The 17271-nt window shown below is 40.8% G+C and overlaps 1 protein-coding gene across 3 annotated transcripts; it reads right to left on the bottom strand.

The window, feature by feature from the left end:
- Window positions 1-3380: 3380 nt before the first annotated feature.
- csnk2a2a (casein kinase 2, alpha prime polypeptide a) lies at window positions 3381-16093 on the bottom strand. Of its 3 annotated transcripts, XM_019867408.1 has the most exons (13): window positions 15893-16092; window positions 15000-15361; window positions 12726-12837; window positions 11670-11771; window positions 11074-11124; window positions 10911-10970; window positions 10040-10123; window positions 8833-8943; window positions 8603-8704; window positions 7340-7440; window positions 6596-6744; window positions 6342-6420; window positions 3381-3745 (listed from the first exon to the last, which is right to left on the bottom strand). In XM_019867408.1, exons 2-12 carry the CDS (start codon window positions 15107-15109, stop codon window positions 6356-6358), a joined length of 1047 nt encoding a protein of 348 aa, XP_019722967.1. In that variant the 5' UTR covers window positions 15110-15361; window positions 15893-16092; the 3' UTR covers window positions 3381-3745; window positions 6342-6355. The 3 variants fall into 3 exon arrangements, with proteins under 3 accessions (XP_019722967.1, XP_019722968.1, XP_019722969.1); XM_019867409.1 differs by lacking the exon at window positions 11074-11124 and having other exon boundaries at window positions 15893-16093; XM_019867410.1 differs by lacking the exon at window positions 15893-16092 and having other exon boundaries at window positions 15229-15361.
- Between the last annotated feature and the right edge of the window lie 1178 nt (window positions 16094-17271).

The following is a 17271-nucleotide window of genomic DNA, read 5'->3' as shown; positions in this document are numbered from 1 at the left end:
AATAAGAATAAAATATGTCATGCAGCCAGTGGGGCTGGAAGTGGGTGAGACGAGTCATGACAATTCGAAAGGCCCGTGACTCACAATGGCCCTGGAAAATATTTTCAATCTGCAACACTGAAGCGGGGCCCCCAAATACTCAGGCAGCACCCGGCCTCTGCGAGTAACAAGAGGCACAGGACACCGGTCCTCAAACACGCTGCCACCAATAAGGATGCTGCTATCTTAACACGTCATGCATTCACGCTCTCATGTATCTTGTGCATCCATCAAACCAGAGCGTTCAGTGATTTTTGTTTTAAATCAGCGGCCGATGCTCCATCAATAGTGACTGAGTGAACTAGGCATTCTCATTTGCCATGCCATGATGGCTTTCTCCTGCGCTAGCTGGTCATGTGTTCTTCCTGCTTTCTACTCTTCGTGACACTTTGAATTTTATATATGTCTCAAGCCACCTGATATTTGATTCAATCAATCCTTGGTTAATGTTTGGCAGGTAAACCAGGACATGACAACCAGGTTAGGGATGGTATGACGGCCAGAACTGCTCTACAGTAAACTGTGCCTAGAGCAGGTTCATTTCAGACATGTTTTGTTTTTTTTTTTTTTTTTTAAACTCCATCAACCTTGAACACACATTCTCATCAACATGGCAAGACAAACATGAATGTCCTATTTATTAAAAAAACAAAACTAGAGAATTTCCCTGCATTTCTTTTAAACTCCTAAATGAGCTAACGTACTGTATGTTGCATGTGTTCTTTACAACATAGTTAACCCATACTTGCAGCAAAAATTTGAAAACTTGGGGCCTTTTGTGTGGTGTTTACTTCTGCTGTTTTCCTTTGCATAAGTTCACTCCAGCTACTTCCGCCATCATCTCAAAAAGGGTTAGAGAGAGAGAGAGACACTGAAAAGAATGGAAAAAAAAACAAAACACAAGGATATGATAAAAGCAATCCTGTTTTCGAGAACAGGTCGAAATGTTAAAACAGCTGCTTAGCTTGTCCATAAGTGTTCATGTGAAGGTATTGTTGGCCTTTAAGTGCCAGTCCTGTGATTGAAAGGTGACACTCGACAGGACAACAGATGGATTGATGAACTATATCTTATTGTGTGTGCGCGCGTGTGTACATGTATGTACAATGCGGTATGAAAGTATTGAACCTCCCTGAGTTTACCTTTTGCCACATTTCAGGTTTCAAACAAAGATATACAGTATAATGGGAATTTTTTTTGGGGGGTGAAGGATCAAAACCAAGTGGGATACAATCGTGAAGTGGAAGGAAATTCAGAGCGCACTTTTTTAACACTGAAAAGTGAAGCGTGAGATATTATTCACCCCCTTTACTGTAAGTGCAGCCAACTCACTCCAGAAGTTCCCAGAGGATTTCTGACTGATCCAATATTGACCTAAAAAAAAAAAAAAAGAATGACGATGATAGAATGTACCTGTGTGTAATAAATCTCAGTATGATTGCACCTGATCTGTGATAATCTCAGAGGTCGGTTTCAAGCGCAAATAGCAACATGAAGACCAAAGAATACACCAGGCAGGTCTGTGATCCTGTTGTTGACAAGCTGAAAGCAGGCTTAAGATATAAAAAAATTTGACACGCTTGAACATCTCGCAGAGCACTGTTCAAGCAATTATATTGATATGCAAAGAATCTGAGACCACGGCAAACTTGCAAAGACCCGGCCGTCCCTCTAAACCAGGAGTGTCAAACTCATTTTTGTTGTGGGCCACATTTTAGTGACCGTTTCCCTTCGAGGGCCATTATGACTGAAACCAAATAAAAACAGTCAATAATAATGTTTTTTTTTCAACTATTGTTTGTTAATGTAATGAGGGGTTTGGTCACAAGAAAATGCTTACAATGTGTCTCTTATTTATTACATATGAGAATTTTACATTTTGGTAGAAATTTTAGCAAGCATCAATCATATGTTTGATTTGCTTTCGCGGGCCACTTAAAATATGTGGCGGGCCAGGTCTGGCCCCCGGGCCTTGGGTTTGACACCTTGCTCTAATCTTTCAGCCCAAACAAAGCGAGCATTGAACAGAGATGAAACCAAAGAGGCCCACAATCGCTCTGAATGAACTGCGGAGTTCCACTGCGGAGGTCAGCAAATCTGTCCATAAAAGAAAAATGAATTCGCATACTGCACAAGTTTGGCCTTAATGAAGAAAAATCCATTTCTCAAAGAAATCCAGAGAAGTCCCATTTGAAGTTTGCCATAAGTAACCTGGGAGATGCACCTAAAGTGTAATGTGCTCTAACCAGATGAAACAAAACGGAACTTTTCGGGCTGAATGCAAAACATGACGTTTGGTAAAAAATAACAGTGCACATCACCTTGAAGAGAGAGAGAAAAAAAAAATTGGCCTTCACAGTCCCCAGACTTACCGACCAGGGGGGAGCAAAAAGTATGCCTCCACCTGCTCAGCGCCTCTCACCGTGGGCATCTCCAGAGTGCAAGAGTCTCCAACCCCTTTTGAGAGAACCGGTACTAGCGCCCTAGCTGTGTGTGGAGGCAAGTTCGACTATGTCAAAACCGAAACTTCTCTGCCTCACACACCAGCTTGGGCATCTTCTCTGACAGAGAGCTGACATTCTATGCCCTCAGAGCTAGCATCTGTAGTTGGAGATCAGACTGCCAAGGACCTTGCCTTTGGCCGCTACCCAGCTCACAAAGCATCAGACCTCCTTGGCCCCGTCCCACAGGTGGTGAGCCCGTGGAAATGGGGACACATGTTGCCTCTTCGGGCTGAGCCAGTGTACACATACACTGGATATAAAAAAATATGTGGAAAGCCTGGTGTTTGTTTACTGTAACTCATCTGGTACGTAAGGTGTGACCGAGGGATACAGCAATCATTTGCTCATGTGGAGGCACAGGCTTTTAAAGAAGTGAGTATGATAGTTTCTTTATCGTATTTAAATTCCAGTTATCCCAAAGGTTAAAAAGGACTTGAACAGCTCTTTACTTCATGACAAGGGATCTAAAGTTGGTGTTTAAGGTGCCGACCGCTGCATTTTGACAGCCGTATATGGCTGTGACCACCAGTGTCGACGTGACCGTTCCCATCGGGTAAATTGATCATCTCACTAATGTTTCAATTTAATTCCCAAAAAGACAACATCAAACTGGTGACTTTTCATGTTTGGGAATAGGCCCACATTAATAAGTCATAACAGCAATGTAGCAGCCTTGGTGTACCACGTATTAGTGATCTTGGGGCCTTTCTTTGGGTGGAGCAATCTTGCTTGCAGGTTCCAGACTACAGACTCTGTCTTAAAGATTTGCAAATGAGCTCGAATCTTTTTTTTAATTCCAATAGGAATAAATGTTCCCAAATGGTGACAATCCCATCAAACGTTTACCTAAAAATGGTTTATTTTCTCCAATATATTGTTCTCTTTATAGCAGAAAAGAACTTTTAAAACATTCAGTGCTAATATCAGTACTAGATCACAGCAGATGACAGGCTAAGGCTTGCAGCATCACACCTGCTTCATTCTGTTACAACAGTCATTTGCTCAAAAGTCTGGTTCAAGCGGGGATGGACTGGGGGAAATTAAGGTTTGGTCTCGGTCTGGAACTCTACGTTAACTCCAAGCAGCCAAAAAAAAAAAAAAAAAAAAGGATCGGTGTGAGCGCTGCAAAATTGACATCTTGCTCCCGTGTGACGGTTGGTTTGGAGGTAGACTTCTCTGCTAGTTGAGGTAACAGATTTTTCCTAGAAGAGAGAGGAAAAAAAAACACTCCTTATTCAACATAATGTAGCATCGTTCGAAATGTATCACCCCCATCCTGCAACGACAGAGGTCTGGCAAGTTGAGGATTTTTGAAAGATGGTGAAAGTAATGCCCTGACTACAAGGACACTCAGCGGCCATGGAGCAGGAAAGAACTCGACCATTAAGTCGTGGTCAATCTTTGTTTTTGCTATCGGCCAATGGGATCTAGTTTGGAAACCGCTGGGCCGTGCCACGGTGATGACTGGACAAATGTGCTCAAAGCAGAATATGACTATCCGCATTAGTGAAGATAGGAGATTCTTTCATGTCTGGAACTACAGTATGCTTATCAAACACCCTCAGTGCTGTGGCTAACTGTGGATGTGAGCCCATGAGGTTTGTGGCCTTTGTTTGTTGAGTCACTTGTCTTTATAACTTTTGTCTTTCATTTATTGTTTTTGAAGTCTGTATTCTGCTCATATTTAGTCATGCTGGATAACTTTCCCATGCCCGCAGCGTAGCTAGGCGTCCTTGTAACAATCATCACATAGAATTGGAATAGTCCCTACTGGAGACGCACAAACATTGGAATGCGCTAGTTCAGGGGTGCCCAATCTTTTTGGACCGAAGATCTACTTTTCGTTCAACCAACCTCCCGGGATCGCCCCTTATCGCGCAGGCGCACACATGCGCGCGCGCACACACGCAAACACACGCGCGCCATGATGAGAAGCCAAACACGGAAGCAAGCGATGCACTTTTACAGCCTCTTGACTATCATAGCTCACACGTACCATTTTAAAGTGCTTCCCTCAGCCCTCTAGATTCCCATTTTTTGCCAGTGCCCTCGGAGAATTGTACACGAAGCAAACTCTGAATGAGAATAATGACGATCAAAGGTATAACACAACAGCTCTGATCACAAGCTGCAATTCCAGACTGCTGAGCGCTAACAACTTCCACTGACGTAGTCACGCACCACCGTAGGTTAAAGATTTACCTGATTTATTTTATTTTAAAAATCTTTCTTTGGGAAAATGAGACTGATAGGATGATTAGGGTGCAGTGTGCATTAACACAAAAAATATATTACTAAGATGTACAAAGACACACAATTTTTTTTTTTTTTTTCCTCCTCTACACCTTTCGGATCTAATTGGGACGAGTCCTCGATCTACCGGTAGATCAGGATCGACGTAATGGGCACCCCTGCGCTAGTTGAGACAAGCTGAGAATCGGTTTAGGAAAAACGAAAGTTATGATGTCACTTCTGATGATATAAAAAGGATGCGACTCTCTTCCTGCTTTGCACTCGTGACACGCAACCATTGTCTGTAAACCGCGGGTGCCCGGAATATTCTGTTATTAAAAGCTTCGAAGAAACTGTTCAACGACTCCAGCCTGTATTTGGATTAGTAACGTTCTCCTCGTCCGAAATTCAACGAACACGCGGGGAAAGAAGACCGCTTTCCCCCCCCCAACATTTTCTCATGCCATTTGTATTGATATGTCCGTGTTTGCGACCAGTTCTCATTGCTTTGTTACAGTTACAGCAGTTGTGAAGACTCCATATAAATTGTATTGTATAGTGTTGTATTCCCTTTAGCGTAGCACCCTCTAGTGGATGAACAGCACAACCACAGCCTCTATTGTAGCTTCTATTCTATGCGCCTTATAAATGCAGTGCGCCCTCTATCTGAAAACAGTTTTAAAATACACCAAGGTACTCCTTACAAATCAGAAACGCCTTATAGTGCAGAAAATACGGTCCTGAATTTGGACAACAATAACATTTACATAAAAGCCAAAAATAAAACTGTATCAGGCACACAAAAATACATTGGGTGAAGACAAGACAGCTATTAACCCAGTGTACCTTGATAAGATATGCAAGATGACACACACGTACATGACGTACCATCCAGTCAGGGGCAAAAATATTGGCACTGAGGTGCTTTTGTCAGATAATGCACCACTTCTCCCAGAGGACGGTGTTCTTTTCTTTGAAGGCTTCTTTTTGTTTTCGGTAAGTCTACAGTGATATGCTTGACCAAAAATCTCAACTTTGGTCTCATCTGTCAACAGGACAGGATTTTGGCTTCACTTTTTTTTTTTGTGTGTGTGCCAACAGAGAGGACCCCTGCGCCTCCTACAAAGGAGTCCCGTTTTCATTCAAATGGCGACGGATTGCGCGAGCTGACGCTGCTGTACACTGTGGTCTACGGGTGAGCTTGAATTTAGTTGGAGATGGATCAGTTTAAGATGTCCACTTTTTGATGACATTGTGCACAGTCGAGTCAGGAAATATCGGATGTTTAGAGATGGACTTGTAGCCTTGATATTGCCAATGCTTTTCCACAAATTTGGTTTTCAAATCTTCTGACAATCCTTTGCCCTTTCATTTCTCCATGCTTATTGTGCTATATGAAGACACATAAACAAAAAGCTGAATCACCCCTTCCTCATGTTAGCTTGCTACAAATGTTAATACCAAAGTACCGGTAGTCAGAATTGCAACAATTTTTCTGGCTGAAGTGGTGCATTATTTGAGAGAGTGTTTTTGGCCATGCTTGCATGAATGATACTGTGTACATACCTGTCTGCTGGTAATCATGACGCAATGGAGGTGCTTCTTGCCTTTGTGCTGACTGTATTGGATTGTTTTATCACAGGGTCTAAGAGACAAAAGACACAGTCACTTCATCTCGGCTATGTTGGAATTTGCAATGAAACTGATTTTAAAGTGTGATTGTAACCGCATGCAGTCTATTTATATATTTCCAATGACGTCATTATTCTTATTTTAATGTTACCACATCATCTGATTGACATCTGTAAGTTGCTACTCACAGAAATATGGATGCTTCATGGCCTCCAGTGCTGTTGATCTTTGCTGGTGGTCGTAGCGCAGGAGCTTGTCCAGCAGGTCCAGAGCCTCGGGGCTGACCAGGTGTTGATTCTCAGACTGGATGAACTGCTCCCAACGCTTGCGTGTTTGCCTAAACACACAGAGCAGGGGATGTGCTTAACATCACGGTGGCAATCAAGCTGGAGGCGAATTAAAGACCAAACGACAATCCTGCTGGGCCGTTAGTAGTGTTGTGTGTTCAGAGAGCTGATTGTGGAGCAGAAGATGTGTAGCTGACTGGTCTATCTTTCAGTCAGGGCGCAGTCTGTCCTCAGTCAGCAAGGATGGACTCCAGTATGTGTGGAGGATTCTGCTTAGACTGACCGGCTCAGATCCTGAGGAAGAACAACTTTCCCAGAAGCACTGCCCCCCCACAATAGGCTTTTGAATATTTCTTTGCCCGGTTGGGGGGGTTTAGACCAGGGGATGTGGCCGATCTGCGAAGCCCTTTGAGATTAGGAGCTTTATACACAACCTTGACTTTGCCTCAAAAGAGCTTGTAGGAGACGGAAGGACTCTTCACAATCCTGTTCGATGCTGAATGAGTGATGAAGTGTTCAAAAGAATGGGAAAGGTGTGAGAGTAGATTATAGAATAATGATTAGGAAAGTGAGCTACCGAAACGTGTTCAAAAGAATGGCAATGAATTTATCCAACAAACCAATGAAAATCATGCCAACACTTACTGTCCCAGCAAATCTTTGAAGCGAGTGTCCAGTTCTATGTGGTACTTGTGCAGGTAGCCAAAAAGGTCATCGGTGCCAAGAACTTTAGCAATGCGAACCAACTGAAAAACAGCATTAAAGAGTTGGGATTTCTCCGACCCCCCCACACACTGCTTTGGCATTTTATTTCAGTTACAACAGCTATAAGTAAGTTTACGGATTTTTACAGGTGCAAGAAAAAGTATGTGAACCCTTCGGAACTACGACATGGATTTCCCCATAAATAAATGTGATCTTATCTTCATGTTTTTATTTGGCAACCAAGTAAATGTTTGCAGTGCATGGTAGTAAAATATGTGAACTACCCAGGCTAAAGACTTTCATGACATAGTTGGAGTGAGCCAACCTTGAATTTAACATCCATGTGATAAAATTGGAGGTGATGATTAAAGTTGCCCAGCAATTAAAAAAAAAAAAGAGATGCAGTTTTCCATATAAATTGAGCCAAAATTGGCCCACCGTATTATACAGTACACTGATTCATTAGAGAGAGAGAACTTTGATGTCGCTAAACTCGAAACTGACTGGGGTTTTTTTTTTTTTTTATGAATTGGCTCTAGCTTTTGAGCTATTCAATGTTTTTGTTTAACAAAAGTACTAAAACTACGCAAATTCTGACATTGGCAGTCTCTTTATCCTATAACTGCGAGGCTGTGTCTAACTTTTCAAGCATGTCCATATAGTATTCTGTCATTTATGAGGCCAAATCGTGAAATATATCAATCGTTATCCCAGTGAGCCTTCAATATGCAAATCATGTTTCCTGAGCAAAATTCTGAAAAATTGGCAATATGAACAGTCAACAACAAGCTTGTTATCTTTTACTAGAGAATAAATGACAAGTGTTCGCACTTACTCAGAAATCATTCACATATCTTTGCCACACCCCCAAAAAATTGTTGGCCAGTGTAATAAAATGCCGGCAAATCAGGGGACCGTATTACACACAAGTACAGAGGAAAAAAAACTGCTTTTTAAAGGTGATTTGAGGGGTGCCCATTTTTCACGGGTGTGTTATTTACAGGATTTTACGGTATTAACTTGCATGAAGCTGTAAAGAGTCACAAAAATATCTCAAAAAACCTTGATGTTCATCAGTTCACGGTAAGGCAGATTTCTATAAATGAAGAAAGTTCCCGATTTGTTGACCCAGAGAGCAGGTGGAATTGTTGGTGCGGTAAAAGGCAACTAATCCCTCTTATTACTTTTCTGCTGGTCTGTTACCTGATCGTAGTTGTCCTGGCCATGAAAAAAGGGCTCTTTCAAAAAGATCATGCTTGCCAACATACACCCAAGACTCCACATGTCCAAACTATAGTCATACATCTGGGAGAGGGGAAGAAATGACACATCAGCTTGGAGAACATAATCACCATCACTTGATGCAGCAAATGATTAAAAAAAAAATAAATCTGTCCTCGTGCACTGTGAATCCATAAAAGCGGCTACTGCACCTTGTAATCCACAAGCAGCTCTGGGCCTTTGAAATAACGGGAAGCCACCCTGACGTTGTATTCCTGAGCAGGATGGTAAAATTCTGCCAAACCCCAATCTATAAGACGCAGCTAAACAGAATAAACTCAACATCACAATGTTATCATGCTCGAGTCACACATTTTAGACTTTATTTACAAAATGATCTGCATTTTTAAGAGCAACTGGTGCTTTGGGGGCCGTCAAATATGAAAAGCAACAATATAGTCACAATCAACTACAGTGAAACTCCTCTACAAAGAAATCATGCTTGCAGCAAGAAATTTTTCACAACAGGGGACTTTTCACTATAGCAAATTTAATCTTAGATGTAAACACACACACGTTTTTCACTGTAGCAAATTTTATCTTAGATGTAAACACACACACACACACACACACACACACACACACACACACACACACGTATATGTGTACTCTTTATTTTTATTCCAATAGTGCATAAGTATGATCATACACTTATTTGACACTTAATATAGCCAGTTTAGAAAGAAAAAAAACGGGGAAAGAAATTGCAAAATTTACGATCAGCATTCACTTTCACTTAGATCAATTTCTTGTATGTCTTTTACTTTGCTTCCTCCATCTTTCATTTTGATTACTTTTATCCTGTCTTCAAGCGTGAATGCTTTTCTTTTCTTAACTCCTTGGTCTGCAAAGGTCCGTTTTGGAGCCATTTTAGCAATGCAACGTTCATGCTGCGTCTGAAACTAACAATAACAAATACTTCCTGTACTACTGCGCATGTGTAAACCAGTGTGGTGGCAGGCTGAGGTCGGATTAGACTTTTGCGGAAGGCTGTTTTCGTTGTTGTGAACCTCATTGCGAGGCAAGGACTGGAGAAAAAGATTTCGTATTACGCACCCGGGGGACTTTTCATTGAAGGGGGAGCAGAAAAGTGGGAATGGCTTTCATGCATTAAGATTTTTTTCACATGAGGGGGTATTTTCGCCAATGCAGGTTTCGTTGTAGAGGAGTTTCACTGTATGTAAGATTAAGATAAGATAAGATAAGAAATCCTTTATTCGTCTCACAATGGAGAAATTCCCAATTCACAGCAGCAAAGTAGATACTCATTCTTGATCATCGTAATTATGCAGAACCGATGCGTACAAAATGACTACTAAACTAAATTACAATAAGCGGTAAAAAAGAACACACACGCACCTTTCGCAGCTGATGGTCGATCATCACGTTGTGAGGCTTTACGTCTCTGTGCATGATGCCCATACTGTGACAGTAGTCCAGAGCCTTTGGACACACAGGACACACACATGCAATCATAAAATATACATTTACTGTTGATATTTGATTTGGGTGAAAAAATAAATAAAATAAACACACACACACACACAATTACAAAACTACAGCACTAACGGCAGCAGGCCAAGACTGCATGCCGGCCAGTCCACCATCTGCGTGCATATTTCTCACGGAGCCGGGAAGCCATAGTCGCGCACAAAATATGTAATAACCTAACAATTGTGTTGACTGTTCCAAATTATGAAGCCATTCGGTTTTTATGCAAAATGGGAAAAAGAAGCATGTTTCTATTGAAGGCGACGAATAGACCAATGTCTTGTGAAATGAAATAAAAATACCGTATGTCTCAAGACAATTATTGGTACCGTTTATTTAATTTGTCTGTGACTAAGAGAGCAAACATTTTTTTTTGTTTTGTTTTTTAGGATCAAGACATATTAAGGAAAGTTTTTGTCATATTAAGAGCAGTAGTTAAAAACAACAAGCAGAAATTTGAAGTTGCTGTTCCCAAGAACCAATAGTTCCAAACGTAACAGGCTGAAGGTCACATTCGTGTTCAAAATTGTTTTTAAAAATGATTCTTCTTGGTGTCATTTTTTTCTTTATATCACAAAAATCCAATATTTCATGATACTAATTCCTACCACAGTCTTAAAATAAATAAATAAATAAATAAAACATCCACAGGAAAATAATTCTCATACAAAACAACGCACCCACTACAAAATACACGATTTAGTCGGCTCAATACGTTGAGACAACAAGACGATCTTACCTTGAGAAGCTCATACATGTAGTAACGAATATCATAGTCTGTCAGCTTCTGGTAAAGCTCCTGTGGAACATGGACCAAGTCAGCAACCGACCTGAACAGCACCCGAGGTGCCATGTATGCTGCATAAGGGTTATCATAAAAAGCATGTATTTATAGTACGTACCTTAAAATCTGTATTATTAATGTACTCAAAGACAAGGGCTGGTGTTCTGGACTGCAAAGAGAGAACAACCACAAGCCTTACAGTGGATATGTACCCCAGTTTGAAATGCACTTTTGTGGTGCAGAAACGAGACAAAGACACATTATTTTTCCATTATTAATGTGACATATAACTTGGACAACAATATATCTTTTCCAGAGGGTTGGTAAAAATAAATTGGTCTGCAGAGAGCACTGTTACTTACGCTCTCTAAAACATTCCTTTTTTTCCCCACATTTGAGCTTTACGGGTTACAGGTCACATTGTATGATGGAAATAGTTTAGAAATTACTTAACTTGGTCTCTCTTTTTTTTTTTTATTTGTTCATGACATAATCCCATTTTTTACACAGGGGTTGTCGACTTTTTATATCTACTGTACTGGAGGACAGCAGCAAGTAGACACGACATACAGTCGTGGTCATAAATGTATTTACCTTATGAGAACAACTGTAAGCGCGTCGAATACAACAGTGCGACCTGTGTTGTATATCCAACTGCCAGTAGGCTGCCATTCAGCAAAAAAAAATAAAAACATACATAAATCTCAAACTCACCACAGGGTCTTTAACCGTGTCAACCAGAAGAATGATGTTTGTCCCTCCGCGTAGATTTTCAAGAATCTTTATTTCCCGTTTGATCTTCTTCCATTTGACAGGCTGTGTTCAAAACAAATATTTGTGTGAGGGAAGTGATTGATCACTGAGCTCTGGGCCAAGAAAAAGACACGTATGCCAGCATTTGTTCCATGTGATTTTCAGTTGTCTTGCAATTGATGTTGCCCGCTCCATCACTAATAACAACATACGAAAATTGCTGGCGCATTTAGAGAACGTGTCGTTCGGACAAAATCAACGCTTTCAATGTTTTTATATCATTTAAAATAAAGAAAGTGATAACACAGCATTACACCTTAAGATGGTAAAGTGCTGCTACAAGCACATGAAATATTAGTGTTCCAAATAAAACCTTTGGAATTTGTTGTTTATTTATTTATAAAGTGGATCAATGCCTTTTGCTTCATGTTACCTCGCAAGACAATGTCATAAATTGAAGTACAATCACGGCTGTAGGATCATGCGCAAAAATCCTGTTGAACACAGATGCGGATTATAATGCCCATTTCCACAAATGCATAGTTTGTGCACTGATACTGTAAGCAAATCAACCCTCCCTTGTAAAAAGTCTATGAGTGCAACAGTAAAGAGGCACTCATTAGTAAACTCAGCAAAAACGATTACAGGACAGTGATCATTTTGTAGCATCGTTTGACTCCCTTCTCACAACAAAGATGAAAGCTGAAGCAATCATATGACATCCTGCCCCAAGACTAGTGGAACACGTAAGTTATGACTGTAGAAAAACAAATAGGGGCATTCATATGAGCAGGAGAACAGCTGAAGCAGAGCAAATAAAATTCCCAACTATTTATCTTGGCGCAAAAATAAAATAAAATGTGGAAAATCAACCATTGACTTTGTGTGTAAATATCGTCAAAATTCCATGATGTGATAACATCAAAAAATAGAGAAAGCAATGGATGGATGGTGAACCACACAACGAATGGGACAAAAGAGAGGCTAAGCAAAATAAGACACACGGCGAAGACTCACCTTGAGGATTTTCACCACTGCTTTTTCACTGCTGCTCACGTTGATGGCCTCAAAAACTTCACTGTACTTGCCTCGCCCCAATTTGCGTACCAACTGGTAGTTGTCTTGATTGCTGGGAGAAAAGACAAAGATGATCATCTGTCATCCAATGCCACCATCGGCCTTACAGCTAGAGTGGAAGTGTTAAGGACAAACAGATTTTTGTTTCTTCCCCCTCTGTCTTTCACCACCCCCCCCTTTTTTTTTTAAATTCAGTTGTCTTTAATGTCTCTGTCGACATTTTCCATCTTATCCAGCTTATTTGACCGTTACATAAACAATGTGGAGAAATACATACAGCTGTAAAATGGAAATATACTTGTCTGTGTTACTCCTAATTGTGAAAATAAAATAAAAAGCTTTTAAAAAATACAGAGAATTTGTTGAGGCAACATTTTAGATGATTAACTGTCATACAAGTGCAAAACAAAGTCAATGGTATATTGTGTAACCTAATGAAATAAATTGTGTCCTCACTATTCACTCTTATGATGTGCAAGAGAAGTCGGCCCAGCTAGGGCGTTCAAGAAGGAAAATAGAAAAAAAAATATTGCACTTAAGTTTGCGAAAGACTTCTATAATTTTCGACTGCCTGTGAGGTTGGGAATTTGTATGGGTGGAGCCCTGACTTTTCTTTGGGTGAAAAAGGGTTGAAGTGTGAAGTGAGGAATAGGGAGCCCGTGTGTATCAAGAAAAGTAGAAGGTTGATCAAATGGCTGGCATAAATAGAGCACAGAGACAATTAAATATTGAACTCAACATTGGTCCTATGGCCTGTTGTTCTGTTTCGTTTCATTTTTGTTGTTGTCGTTCATTTTTTGTTTTGAGTATTATGACGCGCATGTGGGAAATGGAGGGAAAATAATTATCATTCATAAAATAACATAGTTCATGAATAAAATGTAATACTGTACTATATCTTCACCTAACATTGAAATATGTGACCCCTGAATGACAATGAGTTTGTCGCCCCTGCTGTACATGTTCTCTTATCTGAACTCTGAGGACTGTTTGACATCTTAAATTTGCACATCATATTCCCCACAAAAATTGCATTCAGTTTCCAAATTGTATGAGCCTCAAGGCATTTCGACAGGAATTTGGAGGTTCCACTTTCCAGAAGCGCCTACACCAGGGGTTCCCAACAGCCGGTCCGCGGGGCATTTGGTACCGGGCCGCACAGAAAGAACTTACATTAATTCCGTGGTATTTACTTTGGAATACGAAAGATATTTTATTTTGAAAAATTACCCGATTCTCCGTTACATCCGTCTGTGTCACTCTTGACGCACGTCAAACCACGCTTCTCCGTCACGTGACTTATTACGCTAAAAACAAAACGCCGGAACTTGCTAAATTAGTAAAATAAACTGCTGGAGATCGCAAATGACGGCGGCCTTAAAAGTAAGATAAGATAAGATATCCTTTATTTGTCCCACACTGGTGCGTTCGAGACAACAACTCTGCCGGTGTTCTGGATTCAAGTTATGGCTGAATACTCTGAGATCGCCACAATAGCACTGTTGCTATTTCCGACATGCTACCTGTGTGAGGCGGGGGTTTTGTGCAGCAACGGCGACTAAAACAAAATTACGAAGTAGACTCAACATAAAGCACACACTCCAGTTGTCATTGTCTCCTATTACCCCGAGATGGGACCGCCCGGTTGCAGAAAATCAAGCTCGGGGCTCGCACTGATTCAGCATTGTGGTGAGTTGACATTTTCATGCACTTTGAATTTGCGTTGTATCGTATTTTGAAGGCATTAAACATTACCATAGCGATCAGAGTGTTGCGGCCAGATTAGACGCTCCTTGTGTTTATTATTATCTCTCGAAAACACCACAGTGTTCATGCAGCTCTTACCATATAAATTTGTAGTATTTATCCACCACACCTTAAATGCCGGTCCGTGAAAATATTGTCTGACATAAACCGGTCCGTGGGGCAAAAAATGTTGGGGACCCCTGGTCTATACGGTTTCACTTGCTGTTTATCATAGAGCAGCGGTGGCCAAGTCAGGTCCTCGAGAGCCAAATTCTTTCAGTTCTAGCACTCTCCCGCCCCCAACACACCTGATTCAAATGATCAGGATTGTTATCAGGCCTCCGCAAAACCTGTTAATGATCTGATCATTTGAATCAGGTGTGTTGGAGAAGGGAGACATCAAAAACAAACTGAACAGCGGCTCTCCAGGGCATCCCTGTCGTAGAATATTTGGTGTTAAAACGATACCTCCAATTTGACACATGCGTGTCATAATCCCAGTAATCTTTGTTCTTCCATGTGTTGACATCGGTGTACACCCGAGCCTTGCTGCTGGCCGGTGATGATGATCCAGGCATGGCAAGATTTAAGGCGCGGTGGTTAAGATGTTCCGCTGAATTTTGGTTGACCCAGTACTGGAAGGCAGCGCACTGATTCTCCAAAACAAGTGGCTTTAAAGCCTCTTTGTTGGCTTTACCAATGCTTTTGGCTGATTTCGAAGTGCCGGGCTGACCTATCACAGCTGATGTGCAGAAGGAGAGAGCTACGATGATGGAATGCGCGGTGCCCCTGAGTAGGATGTTGGGCAGGATGAGATGAAGAGCCGCCAGCTGCAAAGACACAAGAGAAAATGGACACTATAATGGGAGCTAAAAGACATCCATCCATCAAATGTTAGACTTGGTTTAAAGTTATCAGGTTACGCTAAAACAAACTTAGAGATGACACAACACAAAAAAAGGAATAGCTTTAATGTGCTCACAGTGATCATATTTTTCATTTTATGTGACTGTATGGGGAAAAAAATCTTATCTTGCTAACGGGACATGGCGTTAAAAAAACTAAAATAATTGAAATCTGTTATAGCACGAACAAAAGTGAGGCATTTTTTCACAACAAAATTAAACTAAGCTAAAAGGTGACTTTATAATGGCTCTTGGTTGTTCACAAATGTTTCTTTATTATTATCATTACTAGTTTTATTTTTTTACGATCAACAGGCATGGACAAATTGACTTTGCTCAGAAAGGTTTGGCGATACTCTGAGCGGGTTAATTTGTCATTTACGCCTTCAGGCTCTCTCAGCAAAGACTTGGTGACTAATGGCAAAATCAGCAACAGAGGTAAATTAGCCTGCTAACCTCGTCGATGAAATGTCGCTTCCGGCCAACATCGACGTGAGGTTGTGAACGACAGAACTTTTCTCTCAACTCGGCGATGTTTTACCACCAGAGTGGATCGCAACTAAGTATCCGTGTTATACTCCTCAGCACTGTCGAATTAATTTAACTGGCTGCGACATAACTTCGTGGGGATGGACTTCCTTTTTCTCGTAACCGGAAGCAAACCTTTAAACCTGTTGAGCGTATTGTCGCCTCTTGAATTTTTTTAAACTTCGAATAACAAAAAAGCGCCACATTGTCTATGGATGAACACCTCATCATTTTGTTTATTTATATTAAATACGTGTGGGGGTTGACATATGAAGCTTACGCAACTAAATGTTTGCGTGCAGATAATACATTCAACATACTGTATGTGTAATACTGAACTGTACTGGAGTTAAATTGTAAAGCTTTGTATATCTGTGTATATAAAATACGTCTACACTGAAACGTGCATTAATAACTTCCAAATCTTTGGATGTTGGGTAAGGTCACAAAGCCAGCACCCGAATGCAAGAACAGTGTCGCCCCCTACGGGCAGATATTGACAACAGTCATTACCAACCACATTCCTGGGCAGCATCGTGTCCTTGGTTTTCTGCTCCGACCTTCCTCCTGTGTGGACTTTGCATGTTATATCAGTGCATTTGTGACCACTCTGAATTCCCTACATAATCCAAAAACACGCACGTTGGTTGAAAACTGTATATTGTCCACAGGTGTAATTGAGAATGGATCATTGTTTCTCCGTGAATTGTGACCAATGATCTCCAAATTCTATGTGATGGGTAAAGGCAACAGCGAGAACCTCGGTGATTGCTCACATTGGTTGCTGTGTCACCCCACGTTGTTGAAAGGTATGATTCAGTCACACATGGCTGTCCCAATTGAGGTGCTTTAATACAGTGTATTCAAACATGTAAAAGTCACAGTGGCGGGCCGTGCATTTCAACCTTAGGCCTTCAGTGACGTCACATACATACACAATATAGGCTCGTCAAGCAGCACTTAATTTCAGGAGCATTTAAAACCATCAAGTATGTATTCCCAATTAAAAGCAGGAAACTAAATTTACAGATATTGTCAAAAATAAAAAGATGATTTAAAAATACGAAATAAAATGCCACCCAAATTACGCTGTGTGATCTTAAACAAGTCTGTCCAATAAATTGCGCAATGTCGCAGTTTCATATAAGACACCAACCAAACAATAACAAAACAAACTATTCTTTGAAAATAAACAGATCATTTGCATTTTGAAAATCGTCGATACAACAGCAAATAACTGACATAACTGACTAACTAATAACTGACGAACAGCTGAGATTGAACGAACTTTCGTGCACGAAGGTGAC

The sequence above is a fragment of the Hippocampus comes genome, unplaced genomic scaffold (genome assembly GCF_001891065.2).
Source record: "Hippocampus comes isolate QL1 unplaced genomic scaffold, H_comes_QL1_v1.1 scaffold2, whole genome shotgun sequence".
Classification (NCBI taxonomy): domain Eukaryota; kingdom Metazoa; phylum Chordata; class Actinopteri; order Syngnathiformes; family Syngnathidae; genus Hippocampus; species Hippocampus comes.
The sequence above is the reverse complement of the archived record's forward strand: the minus strand, read 5'-3'. Positions and strand labels throughout refer to the sequence as shown.